Source organism: Oryctolagus cuniculus, chromosome 17 (assembly GCF_964237555.1).
Source record: "Oryctolagus cuniculus chromosome 17, mOryCun1.1, whole genome shotgun sequence".
In the NCBI taxonomy this organism is placed as follows: domain Eukaryota; kingdom Metazoa; phylum Chordata; class Mammalia; order Lagomorpha; family Leporidae; genus Oryctolagus; species Oryctolagus cuniculus.
In genome coordinates this window covers 26,845,256-26,864,416 of record NC_091448.1, presented here as the reverse complement: position 1 = coordinate 26,864,416, position 19,161 = coordinate 26,845,256, and the positions used below count along the sequence as shown (strand labels likewise).

At 38.7% G+C, this 19,161-nt stretch overlaps 1 protein-coding gene across 19 annotated transcripts in view; it reads left to right on the top strand.

Annotated features, from left to right (window-relative positions):
• The window catches only part of SPAG9 (sperm associated antigen 9), a 167,139-nt gene that overhangs the window by 70,382 nt on the left and 77,596 nt on the right, over positions 1–19,161 (top strand). For 11 of the 19 annotated variants that reach the window (XM_051824849.2, XM_051824852.2, XM_051824851.2 and 8 more), the window contains 2 exons: positions 4,593–4,687; positions 10,446–10,596. In XM_051824849.2, the coding sequence (XP_051680809.1) occupies positions 4,593–4,687; positions 10,446–10,596 (246 nt within the window). Of the gene's footprint in view, positions 1–4,592; positions 4,688–5,153; positions 5,539–7,917; positions 8,034–10,445; positions 10,597–13,139; positions 13,250–19,161 lie in introns of those variants that run through there. The other 8 variants (XM_051824864.2, XM_051824861.2, XM_051824860.2 and 5 more) reach the window with 5 other exon arrangements.

Here is a 19,161-nt window from a genome sequence, read left to right as displayed (position 1 = left end):
TACTTTTTGTGCATTTGTAGAATATAGTGCATATTATTTTATTTCAGATGCCAGGAAATGCTTTAGGGTGTGGGGTTTTCTTGTGGGCGTCAGGAAGAAAGGACAATGAGCTCATTGCCTGTCTGGAGAATTAACTGAAAGGGCAGATAACAGTACCAGTATACATTGCTCAACTGCTCAGATCACTGAGTCTTGTAGACCTGAGTGCTGGCCTCAAGGCTAATATTAGACAAAAAATAGTTAATCATTAGCTAGCTGGTCAACTTGTTTTAACCTGTATATACTGGAGCTTTTCTGTAAAAAAAAAAAAAAAAAATCATGATATTGTGAAGATCAGCTGGAAAATGCCTGTAAATACTATGGTTGACTGTAGCCATTCTTCCTGCATAAGTGACAGTTGCCATTTTTGTTGTCTTCTGGTCAGTAATCATTTAGTTGAATCTGTAATTTCATGTCAGCATATTATATCTGCAGTTACTTGAGAGCAGTCATTTGAAGATTCAGAATTCAGCATTTTCTAAATTTCTCATTTTTTTTTTAGTATCTAAAACTAATCAATCTAGAATGAGCTATTTGTGGAGGAACTGTGTTTTAAGTTCTTCTTTTATATTGAGTGAATAGGCTACTATACAAGCAATCTGTGGGATGTTTCAGTCTTCTTTGTCTGAATGCTTAATGAAATTTAGATACTTTTGTTTGAACAAAGCAATTTCATATGATTACTATCCAGGAGAATTCAATTTAGGTTCTCTAAAACCTTACTTTTTTTTTTTTTCTTCTATTTTTGTTTAGTTGAAAGGCAGAGCTAGAGAGGGAGAGGGACAGAGAAAGAGAGAGGGAGAGAGAGGGGGATCTTCCATCTGTTGGTTAACTCCCCAGTGGCCGCACCGGCAGGTGCTAGGCCAGGTCAAAGCCAGGACCCCAGAGCTTCTTCCAGTCTCCCATGTGGGTACAGGGGCCCAAGTACTTGGGCCATCTTCCTCTCCTTTCTTAGGTGCATCAGCAGGAAGCTGGATCAGAAGTGGAGCAACCCAGACTTGAAACTGGGCCCAAATGGGATGCCAATGCTACAGGCCACAGCTTTACCTGCTACACTACACCACAATGCCTGCTCTGAAAAACCTTGAATTTAAATTGGCATCTGTTAGGCCCAGTACTTATTTTGTAATATTAGTTTGAATTTAATTTTTTTCCCGAAAATTCTTCCTGCTATAAAAAAACAGCTTGTTCTTTTTTAAAAAAATATATTTATTTATTTATTTGAAAGGCAGAATTAGAGAGAGAGAGAGAAGGGACAGAGAAAGAGAGATCTTCCATCCACTGGTTCACTCCTCACTTGGCTGCAATGACCGGAGCTGGGCTGATCCAAAGCTAGCAGGCAGGATCTTCTTGTGGGTCTCCCACTGGGTGACAGGGGCCCAGGCCCTTGGACCATCTTCCACTGCTTTCCCAGGCCACAGCAGAAAGCTGGATCAGAAGTGGAGCAGCCAGGACTCCATATGGGATGCTGGCATTGCAGCAGGTAGCTTTACTTGCTATGCCACAACGTTGGCCCCCAGCTTGTTAACTTTTGACTTGCTGACACAAAGACAAGAACTGTAAATCTGTAAAACAATTCTTTAAATGAGCTAAAGAGAAAACTTGTGTATTTAAAATAAAGAGTTTGTCAACTTAAGATTCTCAAAAATACTTTCACATACGATTTATTTGAAAGGCAGAATTACAGAGAGGCTAGAGAGAGAGGTCTTCCATCTGCTGCTTCACTTCCCAGAGGGCTGCAACAGCTAGAGTTGGGCCGATCTGAAGCTAGGAGCCAGGAGCTTCTTTGGGGTCTCCCATAAGAGTGCAGGGGCCCAATAACTTGGGTCATATTTTGCTGCTCTATAGCAGAGAGCTGAATTGGAATTGGAGCAGCTGGGACTCGAACTGGCGCTCATATGGGATGCCAGCAATACGCACGGCGGCTTTACTTGTTACGCCACAGTGCCGCCCCCTCTATGTTCATTCTGATAACATTTCTTATTTGGAGTGGTCTTAATTGAGGAATAGATTTATCTTTTATTATACTTAGTTTAATAGAATCACTTGTTTTATTTCATGATCAGAGTTCAACTTTTTATTTAGCAATAAAGAACACCTTTAAATTCTTATTTTTTTGTACCTGCCAAGTAAAAGTTTTACAGCAAAAGTGTACTTTTTAAAAAGTAAATTTAGGGTTCGGCATTTTTTTTTTCCAGGCAGAGTTAGTGAGAGAGAGAGAGAGAGAGAGAGAGAGAGAGAGAGAGAAAAGTCTTCCTTCCACTGGTTCACCCCCCAAATGGCCGCTACAGCCGGCACGCTGCGCTGATCCGAAGCCAGGATCCAGGTGCTTCCTCCTGGTCTCCCCTGCAGGTACAGGGCCCAAGGACTTGGGCCATCCTCCACTGCCTTCCCGGGCCACAGCAGAGAGCTGGACTGGAAGAGGAGCAACCAGGACAGAATCCGGCACCCCAACTGGGACTAGAACCTGGGGTGCCAGCGCCACAGGCAGAGAATTAGCCTAGTGAGCCACGGAGCCAGCCCATTGTATATATTTTTTAAAGATTTATTTATTTATTTATTTGAAAGTCAGAGTTACACAGAGAGAGAGAGGTCTTCCATCCGCTGGTTCACTCCCCAATTGGCCACAACAGCCAGAGCTGAGCTGACCCAAAGCCGGGAGCTAGGAGTTTCTTTCATATCTCTCACATGGGTGCAGGGGCCCAAGAACTTGGGCCATCTTCTGCTGCTTTCCTAGGCCATAGCAGAGAGCTGGACTGGAAGTGGAGCAGCCAGCCGGGACTGGAACCGGCACCCATATGTAGCAGGCGGCAGCTTTACTTTTCTCTCTGTAACCTTTTCTCTTTCTCTCTGTAACGCTTTGAAATAAATAAATATATCTTTAAAAAAGAATAAATAAGTAAAAATTTGCTTTCAGTAGTCATTTAATATGCTGTAACATATATTTTTAAGTTGTTTTGAGATTAAAATCATTATTAACATAGCTAAAGTTTAGTAACTTCTATGACATAATGTTAAGAATTCAAGTAATATTTCCAGGGAAGAGAACAATCTTTCTTGCCTCTTAATATTTATTTTTATTTTTAATTAGTGGATTGACAGAAACAGACACATATTTTCCATCAGCTTGTACAATGTTGCATATGCGTACAATAGCTGTGTCTGGGCCAGGCTGAATCCAGGAGCCCAGAACTCAATCTATATTTCCTATGTGGATTTCAGGGACCACAGTATACAAATTAGCAAGAAGCTGGAAACTGAGCAGAGCCAGGACTTGAACCCAGGCACTCTGATAATAGGATGTGGGCATCCCAAGCACTGTGTAAAACGCCTAGCTCACCTCATATTTTTACCCTTTAAATGCTAATATTTCATTTCTTAAAATAAAATATTTTTTTTCTGGTTGGTGCCTCGGCTCACTAGGCTAATCCTCCACCTGAGGTGCCAGCACCCTGGGTTCTAGTCCCGGTCGGGGCGCCGGATTCTGTCCCGGTTGCCCCTCTTCCAGTCCAGCTCTCTGCTGTGGCCCGGGAGTGCAGTGGAGGATGGCCCAAGTGCTTGGGCCCTGCACCCACATGGGAGACCAGGAAGAAGCACCTGGCTCCTGGCATAGCTCCAGCCGTAGCAGCCATTTTGGGGGGTGAACCAACGGAGGGAAGACCTTTCTCTCTGTCTCTCACTGTCTAACTCTGCCTGTCCAAAAAAAAAAGTTTTTTTCTTACTCCTGTTAGTATATCTAGCAAAGACTTTTGATTTTATGATTGATATTTGTTGCCATTTTATATATCTTAATTCCGGATTTAGGATTCTTAAAAGTGAAAATATTGATTATCAAGATTCAAATAAGACCTTAGAATTTCTTGACAGTTTATATTTATAGTCCCAAAGTTTTCACTTCCATATTCAGCTTGCCAATCATGATTCCTCGTCTAAGATTCAAAGTGTTCTATTTTTTATTTGTATTAATTTGTTGCTATTATTATAGATTATTATATTGCATAGTGATATTAGTAAATTAAACAAAAGAAAATATTTTTAGTATTCTTTTGGTTAAGTCTACAGAAACAAGAAATATGTTGATATTAAATTATTCAATTAAATTGAAAATTATCTTTACTCATAAATCCCTTGTAAAGTGGAAGAGATCAACACGTAAGGAAATAGTGTCTTTTCATATTTCACCTTAAGAATTGTAGTGACTGCATTTCTCTATTATTTTTAACTGAGTCTTTTACTTGCCTCTTCCCCAATAACTGTATACTATTTTGTGTTATTTATTTCATGTAATAGCATTCTATGTTGTAAAAAGAAAGCTTTTTGCTATGCTAAACAAGATAATTGGCTATTTTTAGGGAAAGAAACATTCTTAAAAATATAAGCATTTGTGTATTCTTTTGCTATTAAAATGTTCTTTAAATCCTTATTTTTTTAATATGGAATTGGGAAGCCTGGTAAATTAGAAAATTGAGCAAAAATGTTTCCCTTGTTATTATCTCTTTATTTCAGGTACTAGTCTTAAATTCTGTGTATCTTTTTTTCTTTCTTTAAAATAGATGATTCATAATTATATGGAACACTTAGAAAGAACAAAACTTCATCAGCTCTCAGGGAGTGACCAACTAGAATCTGCAGCTCACAGTAGAATTAGGTAAGCTTTGTTATACATTTTTCCTTGAGAAAAATTGAAATAAATGGCCTGTCTTTCTGGTTTTCTCTATTTTTTAATCTTGGAGCAATAGGCTGATTCCGAAAGCTTTGCACTGTGGTTGAAATGCTGTAGGAGAGGATAGCGTAGAAACTACAAACAGCTTTCACTATGGGAAGACGAAGTATGAGCCAAGCCGTGTAAGTGATATATTGACTGTTCTCTGATGCTTAATGGAGATTACACAAAGTTTAAAATTGTCTAATTTGAAGGAATGCTGAAAACTTCAGTTCCCTTGTATAACTGATCCTTTTTGTTACAGAGAGGCTTGTGTGAAAGGGTTAGCTAAGCCATCTGTTTGATGTAGGAGTGTGAATAAATTATGTAGATCGCTGGGCATTGTAGCCAATGAACTAAGCCAGGACTCGGAGTGGAGAGGAAAAACAGTTAATAGGCGGGCTGTCGCTCTGGATTGCTGCATAAATGCTAGGAGCAGCAGCTCTATGGTTATGAGGTGGGGAGAGCGGAATGACGTCATCGCTTGGGAGCTGCTGCAGGATGGAGTGGAAAGCTGCTGCTGATGGCATTGTTTTTGTGGCAGCAGCTGAATGACAGATCCTCACTACAAAGATATCCCGTTGGCCCCCGTGTAGGCCTCCTGGTTCGGGTGTTTCACCATGCCAGCGCAGCGCCATGAGTCCTGGATGCATGCTGCTGTTGGTGTTTGGCTTTGTTGGCGGGGCGGTGGTCATTAATTCTGCTATCCTAGTATCTCTCTCTGTTTTGCTGCTTGTGCACTTTTCTTTTTCTACCGGTGTGCCAGCTCTGACGCAGAACCTGCCAAGGATACTCAGGTACTCCCGGTCTGTCTTGGAAGCCCCCGTGTAGCTGGTTTTTCTTACCTTTTTAGCTCCTGGGTCTTGCTTTGTAACCATTTCTGTTGCAGTTTGAAACAATGGAAAATAGCCCGAAGCTAGGATTTTTGTTCTTATTTATACTAATTTATCTGCTATGACTTTGGAATACAGCTTTGTGTTTGGAAACCGTGGACCAAAGAAAAGGATTTTCATGTTGTACTTACATACCCGTACAAGGTCAATTTGGTCTTGTTTAATCAGTGTTCAAAGAGTGAAGGGAGAGCAGGAGTAGAGCATTGGGTCCAAATGCATACAACCTCTGTGTTTAGTTCCTGGGCGTTCAGGGGCAAATGTCTGTTATGTTGGGACTTGAAATTGATTAGACACAGACCATAGGTTTATTTTGTTCCAGTTTTCCTGTGACTGATGGAGGCTCAGGTATCACTTTAGCAATTTCTGATAACAACTCACAGGAACTGAAAATTTAAATATTTTCCTCCTAAAACAAATATATTTTAAAGTGAATGGATTTAAACTTTTTAGGGCAAAGAATACATTTCCCCCATTATTTACACATCAAAGTTGTGAAAGCTTTACAAAGCCTATTCACTATTGTTTTGTCAGATGTCGCCCTTTCTTTCCTTTGTAGTCTTGGGTGACAAATATCCAAGCCTGTTTGTGGGGGTAGTCATTAATCTCTGCAGCTTTACTGCTGCGCCCTGTGCTTGTTCTCTGTGAGAACCATCTTAGAGGTTTAAGGTTTAAGGTTTAAGGTTTGAGTTTCTTTTGTTTCCTGATTCATCAAACTAAGGCTATCTGATTGTTTTGTTTTCTAATTCATCAAACTCAAAGTATCTGATTTGTTCAGATTTCTGTTTTGCCATGGTTAAAATGAAAGCTCATAATGAATAATTGTTATTTATTGTATATAAAAAGATTTAAATCCTGATTTTAGATTTAGATAAGTTAAGAAGAGATAACGTAGTGAATTCCCTCAGAGTGTTCCCTTTTATTCATAGACCAATTCATGGTAGTTTAAGGCCTAGACATTATATTTCATCTGTGGTCTAAAACTACATGCTTGATAATTTATTTCCTGATTTTATAAAAAATCAGAAACAATCTTAATACTTTTGTGTATTTTAATACATAAGAGATTTGTATGTGAGTAAATGTATATTTAAGCTTTGAAGAAATTAAAAATACCTGAATTCAAGAATATATAGGATATGAAGTCAAGATTCATATTGAGGGGGCTGTCTTGGGTTAAATTCTGCTTGAGAAAGCAGCATGAGCCATGCCTGGGTACAAATGCTCTGCCACATGGGAGCTGTTGGGATTTTGGCAAGTTGCTTAATCTGTGTCTAAGTTTCTTCTTCTGAAGGTTCTTTCCCATTGGGTGATTTTAAAAATCAAGTGAGAATATTATATTGTGTTTAATTTCATTGAAAGAATAAAGAATAAATTACACAGTCACGTATAGCTATTGTTAATAGAGCTGTTTTAACTCCAGCTAGTTTCTTGATAAATTACCTTGTGATTAAATTTTAAGTTTTTTTTAACACAAATGTTACAATTTATCTGACTAGAAAAAATGTCATATTCTGTAATGTTAGGATGCAATTGTCAAAAAGTAGGTAGTTCTAAGTAGGAAGTACCAAGAGAAATACATGAGCCTTGAAATTGAACAGATCTGACTTTGAATTACAGCACTGCCAATTATTAGTACCCAGACCCTCTAAGCATCTGAAGGTTGGGAAAACCATTGCTATTTCCTTATGAAGGGTAAATGAGATAATGTAAATAATCTAGCTTAGTATCTACCAAATGGTGGGTGTTCAACAAATTTAATCATTCAGAGAACATCTTTTAAAAGTGGAAAGTAGGTTTTCTAAGTAGTTGCACTAAATGTGATTGTAGCCAAAAAGCTGTTTGAAAAATGTATTTGTGGAATTATGAGAATTTATACATGTGAGCTCACGTTTAAATATCTGCTCAAAAATGAATATGTGAAACTAAGGCAATTAAAAAAATACATAGCAAGGATTCTGATAGTTCATAGCTTTGTTTCTACACAGTATTGGCAGATGTTTCAGTCTGTGGGTTTAAATCTGCCACTTGATATTCTACCACAGGTATACTGTTTACTTTTCTTCAGTGAGTTTTTCTCAAGCATTTACTACGCAGAGCATTAACCACTGCATGCATACCACTGTAGCACAAGACTAATGTTTTTGTCTTTCAGGGTTTCTTTTTTGAAAGTAGGATTCCAGTGAACTTGTGTAATTACAAGTCTTTTTTCCCTCCTTCAACTCTTACATAATTTATCAGTAAAGTAAGAAGAGAAGAGTATGTGATCATCTCCCTTTTCCACAGCTGCAACAGTATAGCCTGGAGCATCAGTGACTCTCCTGACAGATGGCTGTCACAGGCTCCAAAGTCCCCTTGCTGTCCAGCAGTTTCTGGATGACTGATGAAAGCAAGATAAAGAAGTAGGAATCCTACTTGTAGCTTGGATTATAGATTATAGATTTAGTTGACTGAAGTAAGGAAAGCAAAACTTTGATTCTTGGAAGACTCTTTCCCCTAATAGTTTTAAACTTTTTCATAATTTGATGTGTGAAAATGAATGTGTTAACATTCACATTTGAGGGTAATTGTAATGACTGACTTGTATTTGGATTTCTGTTAGCAGTGTGATATTTGAATGAAGTCTGTTATCTTCCTGCATTTTGCTTTGCATTTTGGTCTACTAAACTTTCCTTTAGACCCAATCTGATTAAATTCCCAGTCACTTTCTGCAAATTTATTAATAAATGTTAGGAAGTAAGTAAAAGTTGGGGTCAGGTGTTTAGTCTAAAGGAAATAAGTAAAAATCATTGAGTAGCTCTCTTAGACCCTTGGATTTTCAGTCCCCAAAATATGTTCCTCACAAATCTAGGAATAAGCATCAGGCTGACAACTTTTTCTTTTGTAAGTATGGACATGAAAAGAAATATCCCTTACCAACCGCTGCTACCATCATTTGATGAAAGAAAGAGTGTTTTAAGAAGCAGCAAAGGTGTCATTTAAAATTAGGGTCAACTATCATTCTGTGTTCAATGGAAATATGTGCATGTACAATGTGTACTGTATTATCCACTAAAGAAATAATAAGTAATACTTTATTGCCACTCTCTTACTAAACCTTTATTGCCGATCAACATTTGGGAGTCTCTGATGTCTGACTAGTGACTCTAATTTTTATCACTTGGTTGTTCTGACAGCTTTGTCACAAAGTTAGATTTGGTGTTAAAATCTAGCTCCTTGTTGTGCTGCTTACCCACAGTTTTCCTCCCGAATAGGAAAAAGTGTAAAGAAATGTTAAATACTTAACTCTGAAGGGAAAAGTCCTGTTTTTAAACTTTTATATCCTTGTGCACACAACTTTGACAAAATGCAGATTCTTAGCCATTTTGCTTCACTTACCTGATAAATTTCACTAATCCTTTTTGATAGGAATCAAAAAGCATAGGCTTTGTATTAAGTGAGGGTACATTTCAAAAGTGGCTTAAGTTTCTTGGTATAAAAATGAATTTACAAAATGAAGAAAAATGGAATCTTTTCTCACTTTTATGTTATAACTTCATTATTTCTATACTGACTTATATTCTTGGCAATGGAGATAGAATTATTGGAGGCCTCAACCTTTAGTGTCAGGTTTCTTTCTGTTCCTACACTTGTGAGTTAGTAGCCCAAGATGACCTGTTAGGAGGCTTGTTTCCACCCTCTAGAAGTGCTTTAATTTGGATCTTCTGTATGTCAACAAAGGATGTATTTCTTATTAAAATTCTATTATCAAAATTCTCTTGTTCACTGAAAATTCTCACAAAGCATTGGAAATTAAACAGTTCTTTTATAGAACATTTTGACCTCCTTGTTTGAGACAAACTGACCTGTGCCTGAAAAGAACTCATATAGTAGAAAAAAAAAAACAACAACAACAGAGTTTTCCTATTTCCTATTTTAGGGAGGAGCAAAACTTTTTAAATTGTTTTTACTGTTTAATCAGTCAGTAGCCCTGATTCAAAATACGCTGATTTTCCTCTAGACAGCATGAAAGGCATACCCTAAAGAGGCTTCAGTAAACATCCAGGGATTAGTGTGAGGATTTGGGAAGTGCAGCAGCAGAGGCTGGGCTCACTCCAAAGGAAGAGGTTGCAAGTCCCCCAGTGCTAACCTAACCTAAACGTGATTGAGAACTTAGCAACTCCTCTCCTTGTAAAACCAGACCAGATTACTGCCTCTTGGGGGAGAAACTCGCCAGTAACTTAGAAGATTGCCTAAACTCTTTCTTAATACTTTTTTTTTTAATTTTTTTTTTTATTTTTTGACAGGCAGAGTGGACAGTGAGAGAGAGAGACAGAGAGAAAGGTCTTCCTTTGCCGTTGGTTCACCCTCCAATGGCCGCCGCGGTCGGCGCGCTGCGGCCGGCGCACCGCGCTGATCCGATGGCAGGAGCCAGGAGCCAGGTGCTTTTCCTGGTCTCCCATGGGGTGCAGGGCCCAAGCACCTGGGCCATCCTCCACTGCACTCCCTGGCCACAGCAGAGAGCTGGCCTGGAAGAGGGGCAACCGGGACAGAATCCGGCGCCCCGACCGGGACTAGAACCCGGTGTGCCAGCGCCGCTAGGCGGAGGATTAGCCTAGTGAGCCGTGGCGCAGGCCTCTTAATACTTTTCTTAGTTGATTTGGGGAATGGGAGGGTAATTTTAACTTTTGAGACTGTCCTTTCTTTTTGGTAAGTCTGCCTGTTCAGATGGGCAGACAGTGATGATCCTAAAGCAGTGCAGGCCAGGCTTGTTATTTATAGTCAACAAATGAAAACAAATGGGTACTTAGCTTTTTTTCCCCCTTTCCAAATAGAAAAGAACGCCCTATATCATTAGGGCTTTTCCCTCTGCCTGCTGGAGATGGATTGCTTACGCCTGACACTCAGAAAGGAGGGGAGACCCCTGGATCAGAGCAATGGAAATTTCAAGAATTAAGTCAGCCACGATCTCATACCAGCCTCAAGGTAAACTTTATTTTGCTAATATCATCAATTTACATTTTATAAGCTTTTCTTAAAATCCAAATTGAAGTCGACAGCCAAAGTATAATAAAATGTAATTGTTTGTATACATTTTAGTTTATATCTTTTTTCCATTGGAAATGAGCTATTTCCTAAATGCTAGTTTTTAACTATCGTTTTTCAAATTATATGGGAAAATGAGTCAAGCATTCTTAAATCTTGATTAGTATATTAATGACAATGATTGCTTTCTATTTGACTTACTTCATAATGTGAATTTAGTGTGGGGTAACTAGTGAACTTAAAATTAAGGTTTTTGAAATTAAAAATCACTATCATCTGAACTCCTTAGTGTTCATTATAGATGTAATGATATTACACTTTTAAAAAAACCAAACATTGTTCCTTCCTCAAAACCACTTATCATAGTGATATACAAAAGTACGCTGTGTTTAGCCAAGAAGTTCTGGTGTTTTGTTAATTGAATATATTCTTGACCAAGAACTTGTCAACAAATAAATGATAATCAGTAATGTACTCTGAGTTGAGATATGCCAATAGTTAAGTTTTAAATTTATTTAAAATAGGAGCTGGCACTGTGGTATAGCTAATAAAGCTGCTGCCTGCCATGCTCACATCCCATATGGGCACTGGTTCCAGTCCTCGCTGCTCCTCTTCTGATCCAGCTCTCTCCCGATGTACCTGGGAAAGCAATGGAGGATGGTGCAAGTGCTTGGGACCTTGCACACAAGTGAGAGACCCAGAAGAAATTCCTGGTCCCTGGCTTTGGCCTGGCTCAGCCCTGGTCATTGCTGCCATTTGTAGAGTGAATCAGAGGAAGGAAGATTGATTCTCTCTCTCTCTTCTCTCTCTCTCTCTTCTCTCTCTCTCTCTCTCTCTCTCTCTCTCTCCTCCTTTCTCTTTCCCTCCCTCCCTCCCTCCAACTCTGATTTTCAAACAAATAAATAGTATTTAAAGTTATATTCTGTATCTTATGAAATAACAATATTTATAAAGGAAATATTGATTCTAAAAAGGTCATTATATTATAAAATCTACTCTTGTCACTAAACAAATGGGCCAGCTATAATGTATACAAATAAATTACATCTTATCTCTTCTTGCTTTTTAATTTTTCTTTATATATTTATCATGGTTCAAGTACTAAAGATTTCACTTACTGTTTTCTCAAATAGTAACTCATATGTTTGTTTACCTTGCTTGTTTCTTTTTACTAATATGCAAATTCCACGAGGTTTTCTTACTGCTGTATCCCTAGCACATTAGGGAACTTCAGAACATGTTGATGAATTATTTGTTGCAGATGTTTGAAGGAATCTTTTGGGACAATATAAATGACCTTTCTGTCAGCTCTAGAAGATGGAGATATTCAAAATCATTCCACTGACTTTTTTGTGTTTTTGAGAGGCAGAGAGATAAAGAGAGAACACAAACTCCTATCTGCTGGTCACTCCCCAAATGTCCATACATTTCCTGGGATTGAGTTGGGCTGAAGCCCAGATCCAGGAACTCAGTTCAGGTCTCCCACGTGGGTAGCTGGAACCCAATGCCTGGAGCCATCACCACTGCCTCCCAGGATCTGCATTGGCAGGAAACAGTCAAGAGAGAGCTGGGTATCAAACCCAGATACTCCATTGTGGGCACAGGCATCTTAACTGCTGGGCTGAATGCCTGTCCCCTCCAGTGACCTTTGAAATGTGCTCAAAACTGTAAGTGTCAGTAAGTATTGCATAGCCTTTCTCCCACTGAAAAGTGTTTTTAACAATAAGGTTTATCTCACCTTTTCTTCCTTCAATTTGTTAGAAGCTGCTTGTGCTCAATATTAGCCCATAATGACACCACTAGAAAATGCTCTCCTTCCTTACTCCTGCTGCCACACTGGCTTTTTAAAGCCTGCTTGTAGGTTTAATAGAGCCTCCAAAATACCCATCTCTTGGTTGCCTCCTTGCTGTGGCCCCCTTCCCAAAGCCAAATTAAGCAGGAGATATACATTTAGTATATCAAAAATGTGTACCAAATGATAACTATATTTTAATTACTATCCAAAAGTACACCTTAAGAGATTATAATTCTCTTGTTATTTAATCCACTGACGTGCTTGTGACAACTTTACAGGCAAGTTATAAACCGATTAGGAGATGATTAAGATAGACTAATGCATAGGAGTTTTTGTATCCTCCCTAGAGATATTAAATCATATACTCCTGAGAAAGTTCCTAAAACAGAATCCCCTCTCCTTCTCTACTTGGTCTGGACATTGAGCTACTAAATGAGATAAACACTGAACAGATAAGGATTTCCAAGAATGAGGTAGTACATTACAAAATGACAAAAGTCCAATTTGTAAAGTATGCCTACTAATTGTGATCAATTTTATTATTCCCCTAAGCCCTTGTTGTTAACCTGGTATCTTTCTCTTATTTCATGAAGGGCTGGGAATTAAGAGACTGAGTTCACTTGAGAACCGTATCACAGCCACGTCACATACCTTCTCATTGATTTCTATGTGTCACAGAAATTGTACTAAACCAACTCTAATTTAAAATATCCTATAACTCTCATTTCTCCTGAAAACTCTGGGGATGACCTGGCTATATTTCAGGCATATTTGTATCTCATCATGAAAAAATTGAAGGTGAGCATTATAAATAAAACATTAGTTTTACCATAAATTTTTCTGTGAAATAGTGTTAAGGTGAAAATGTGGTATAAAGGGTGGATATTTAGCCTAGAGGTTTAGATGCTGGTTGAGACACCAGCATCCCATAAAGAGTGCCTGGGTTTGAGTTCCAGCTTCACCTCTGATTCTAACTTGCTGCTAATACACACCATTGGAGCCAGTAGGTGATGGCCCTGCCATCTATGTAGGAGACCTAGATTGAGTTCCTGGTTTTGACCTGCTCCATGGTTGCAGGCATTTGGGGAGTAAACCAGTAGATAGAATCTCTGTTTTCTCTCTCTCAAAAAAAAAAAAAAAAAAAAAGAAAAAGATTTTTTTAAAGAAAAGTAAGAGAGTAAAGTAGGACATACTTTAGGTGAGTTATTATTGTGTCCACCAGTCCCATGCCTGTTGGTCTCAGAACTTGATTCAGTTCTAGGCTTCTAGCTTCAGCCTGGTCTAGCCCTGATGTTGGGGGCATTTGGGAAGTGAACCAACAGATGGGAGATCTCTCTCTCTCTTTCTCTCTTTTTTCTCTTTCTACCCCTCAAACAAAATAAATAAAAAGAAAATATTCCATTAAAAAAACATGTGATGGGTTATAATTTCCCACTGTGAGAGTTATAAATTTCCCATTGTGAGAGAGTAAAGTTATAAATAATTCAGCAGATTTTCTAAGAATGATATACCTAACAAAATGTGCAAGTTCTTAAAAGAAGTATTGGTAAAGATTATTTCTTGATTTATCACATTCTTATGGAGATTGACAAATAAATAGTAAAATTTCAGGTATTTGTTAAGTGCTATTAAGAAAGCAAAACAAGCTCAGGAGTAATGGCTAGGGAAATGTGCTTATTTTAGGATACTGACATGGGAATGTGCAGGTACGTAGAAAGATCTAGTGGGGTGTTCAGGGACGATGAGGTAGGAATGAAAGGTCCTGGGGTGGAGACACTCTTTAGTGTGTCTGAGGGATGGTCTTTTTCTCTTCATCTCATTCCTCTCAGACTTCATTCCTACCTTCTACATCAACATGCCTTTTGTCAAGGTTGACAAAAACATTCATCTTTCCAAGTTGACTAGCAAATTCTCAACCTTCACCTTGCCTTTTAACAGCATTTGATGTATTTGAATACATTTAGCATCTTGAAGGGCTCCTTTCGGTTTGCTTCTGGGATACCATCGTCTCCTAACACCCTCACTAGTTTGTACTGCTACTTCTCCACCTCTGATTTCTTTTCTACTGGTGGACCTCTAAATGTTGGAGTGCCCCAGGACCTAAACCTTACTTAGCCCTTCTCATAATCCATGTCTTAGTGCCATCTACACACCAGTGTTCACAAATGCAATCTCCAACCATGACTCTTTTCCTGAACTCTAAAGACCTTTGCATCCTATTGCTTGTCTTTATAGTTGCCCCACATCTGTATGTTTTACCCTGTGTAGAGTGCCATCCAGAGAAACACCCTCTTTTAAGGCCGTTCCAAATGTTACAGCTCATATGAAGCCTCATCTCACACCCTATTGGTGATCCTCAATCCAGTTTAGAGATCTCTAAATCCAGTTTAGAGATCAGTTGAAAGCAGGAAGCAGGGGAGTTTTAATTGCATCATGAACAGAGACTTCTTGCTGGAGAACTTCTTCTAGTGGAGCTGGCAAAAAAAAATTCCAGATGTTAAATGACCAAAGCTGTTCTGTTAACAAATGCATTACAAAATGCTAAGTGTAGGAATGAGCAAAAATGTCAAGGTGAAACTAACTGAATTATTCACGAACAAGCCACAAATAAGTAAGAAATTGGAGAACAAAAGGCCAAGTTTAACCAAGATAATCTTGAAGAAGAAGAACTTACCCTACCAGATATTAAGAATGACTTTAAAGCTGTAATTATTTAAATGGTATACTGCTTTATCTTCCCCTCCTCCTTCCTTTTTGTACACTTTAGTGCTAAAGCTGTTAGGTAGGGCAGATAGGTAGGGCAGAGCAAGACTGGTGTCTCTAGAGTGGGGCAGGGAGGGTTTCCATGTTGGGATACCAGGATGTAGAGTCAGGGCTTTGGCAGTATAAAGGACATCCTTGCATCCTGCCTTGGGGGTGTCACATTCTATGAGGGTCCCCTCCACAGGATCAGTGCCAGGCATAGGGTGCCAGATCCTGAGCCAGTTGAGAAGGCAGCATCTGTGTACGTGAGGTGGTGGAGCTGGAATGGAGAAGAAAGGATGGACAGGAAGAGGAGAAGGGCATTTGCGGGTGGGTAGGCATTGTAGTAGCAGAGAAGAAGAAAGACTAAAAGATACTTAAGGCCTGAAAGTCAAGGGACAAGAGAGCCTTAGAATGTAAGGCTGTCAACAGGGTCCACTGTATGGTAGCGAGGCAGGAGGACTGAGTTTGTGAACTTGTAGAGAGTTTTGAGTTGCAGGACCAATAACAGGTGTAAGTTAAAAAAAGAAGAAATAACTGGTACTCATACAAGGTGGTTGTGGTAGGAGAGGAGAAAAAGGATGACTTAGGTGAAGGTTAGTAGAGGGACAAGTACTCCTAGAATTGGGATTAACTGGGTTGCTTGTTTGCTTTGATGAGAAATTGAAGGCAAGAGAGCAAAGAAAGATAATTGTTATGTCAGAATCCTAGAAGATGGGCAGGAGGAAAGAGCTCACATATTCCCAACTGCAGTTCAAATCTTCACTGCTGGAACATTTTATTTTGTGTTAGTCTTTTGTTATTACAAACAGTGCTGCAATGGATAACAAACCAAAGGCGTAGATAACATCAGAATTAAACAGGTGTGATAATATACCTATATTTACGTGCACACAAATGTACTCCAAAAAAGTATCATTTTTTTCCTTTGAAAAATATTGTAGTTAGTTGATTGCTGATAGAATGTGACTTTTAAAACTGAGAAGAACAATTTTAAATTAATTGAAAAGCAGTCAGATTTGTCCCTCCTTTTAAAACCATGTGATTAGAAATACTTTAGTGGAACTGCTGTGAGAAGCTCTTGTTAGCAGACTTTGGTATGTAAAGCCACTGGTCAGCGTGTGCTGCATTCTTCAGGGGATGTGCTTAGCATACAGAGCAGGAAGCATCTCAACAGAGCCTGCATTCTTATTGAGAAGAATGCTCCCTCTTCCTCCATTTGTGGATGGCTTCTGAAATTGTTTCTATTTCTTTGGTTTTCACAAGCTTGAATGTCTATAGTAGTTGAACCATGTTTCTGTTATTGTCTGTTATTAGAGTCCTATTATGAAATGCATGTGTAATTTTAAGTTTTAAAAGTTAAAGCTCTCCATTTTAAGTATTTAATGTATTTTGTTTTGAAATAATAGTGCAAAGCTGCCATATTCCTTTCACCCAATTTCTGCTATTGTTAACAAACCACAGTACAGTTACTAAAGCTAAGAAATTAACATTGTACAATACTGTGAGCTAAATTACAGACTTGTATTCAAGTTTCACCAGTTTTCCCAACATTGTCCTTTTTCTGTTCCAGAATCCTATATTGCATATCAGTCTCTTTCAATGTGTGACAGTCCTTCAGTCTCTTCTTGTCTTTTCATGACCTTGAGAGTTTTGAAGGGGACTGGTTAATTATTTTGTATGCTGTCTTTCCATTGGGCTTCTTTGATGATTTCTTAGGATTAGACTGAGGTTATACATTTTTGGTAAGAGTACCATAGAATGCCTTTCTAAGTTTGTTACAGTAAATACTACGTCAGTATGTTTTATTAGTGGTAATAATAACTTTGATAACTTAGTTCAGACAGTATGTGTCAGATTTCTCCACTATAAAGTTAGTAATTTTCTTTTTATAATTAAAAAAAATTGATGTATATATTTGAGACTGTAAATATTGTTTCTATTCAAGTTTTCATCTTCTGATTTTAGCATTCATCAATGGATGTTGGCTACAACAGTTATTAGTAAAATATTACTAATGGTTCTTTTCTGTTTTATTCATCCTTCTAATTTATTAATTGGAATTTATTAAAAGGAAAAACTGACATGCAGTGTGGACTTAGAGGATGTATATTTTACTGTGTGGGCTAGCCAGTCTCATCATTTATTTGGTTTCTCATATCGTTCCATCTTTGAACGTTCAGAGCTCTTCCCCGTTGGCGCCTGTACTCTGATACATCCCATCCTTGTTTAAGCACTTTTCTCCTTCCTTACTGGCATCAGAAGATGCTTCAGGCTCTTGCATTTTTCCTTGCCCCGTGCTATAAAATCAGCCTCTTCCCCAAAGATCCGTGCTTACTTCTTTAAGAATACTATTTTTAGGAACCAAGATCTAGGCACCAAGTATGTTTATATTTTGGACAGTGGATTTTTCCTGGACCTTCTCTCTCTAATGTTCATGTTGGGTTTTGCTATTAGTTTACAGTCAAGGTGTCCTCTTTTTTGTTAGTAAAATAGCGCAGACTTATCTATGGCAAACTCTACACCCCGGACACCATCTTAGGCTCTAGCCCCTGCTGCCATGGCTGGAAGCCAGGGACCCATGGCTCAACCACCGGTGTCAGCTCCACCTCCACCCTAATAGGATTCACTGCTCCTACTTCTCTGCCCACCCCCTGGCAAAGTTTTAAGAGGACCTGCTCCTGAACACTTGATCTCTCTCTGTCTCTGTCTCTTGATCTTTCTCTCATGCTCTCTCTTTTGATCTCTCTCTTACACTCTCCTTCTCCCTCTTTTTCTTCTTTGCCTTGTCTCTCCATTCTGTCGGGTTTCCCCCAATAAACCCTCTCCCTTACTCCAGTGTTAAGTGTGTTTTGTGGTGGCCTTACACTTTTAGATTTTCTATTAATGTTTATGAGGGTAAGATAAAAGTAGAATTTCTTTAAAGAGGATTATTCATTATTTTTGTAGTACCCTACTTAGTATATAAATAAGCTTGTAGAATAGGAAAAATTTTAAATATTTTCTGTTGAGGAAAATGAGCTTGCTTTTTCATGTTCAGAAATATTTATTAGTGATCATTGTGTTAGACACAATGCTATATACTAGAAAAGGTATTTAGAGTCCAGACTATTTTATTAAACAGGCTTAGTAGTTTCTTTTTTCTTTTCTTTTTTTTTTTTTTTTTTTGACAGGCAGAGTGGACAGTGAGAGAGAGAGACAGAGAGAAAGGTCTTCCTTTTGCCGTTGGTTCACCCTCCAATGGCCGCCGCGGCCGGTGCACCGCGCTGATCCGATGGCAGGAGCCAGGTGCTTTTCCTGGTCTCCCATGGGGTGCAGGGCCCAAGCACTTGGGCCATCCTCCACTGCACTCCCTGGCCACAGCAGAGAGCTGGCCTGGAAGAGGGGCAACCGGGACAGAATCCGGCGCCCCAACCGGGACTAGAACCCGGTGTGCTGGCGCTGCCGCAAGGCGGAGGATTAGCCTAGTGAGGCCAGTAGTTTCTTTTTAAAAGTTATATTAATTCCATTTCACAGTTTTTAATAATACTGAGGAATGTAGACTAAAGTAGAAAGCTTCTCCAACCCTCCTCCTACTCCTTCCCCTGGTCATTATAAATAGTGCAGTTATCTCTCAGACCTTTTTCCTCATGCACACAGATGATGGGTTTATGCTATAGATATTTTCCTATAGCTTGCTTTCTTTTTCATTTAACAATGTAGTTTTACACTCTTTCTACTCCAATTTTTTTTTACCTAGTTTTTGATGAAATGAGTAGTTGAAAGTGGTTAAAGATGATGGTACTCCAAAATCAAAGATCATATAAACAAACATTACAAGATCTCACCACAAACACACACAGTATGAGGTGCTGGGTGTGTTAATTAACTTGGTTATGATTATTTCAATAGTGTATACACACATTAAAACTTTTTTTAGTTTTACCTCAACAAAGCTGGCAGATAGGATGTTTGTTAATGGAGGGTAA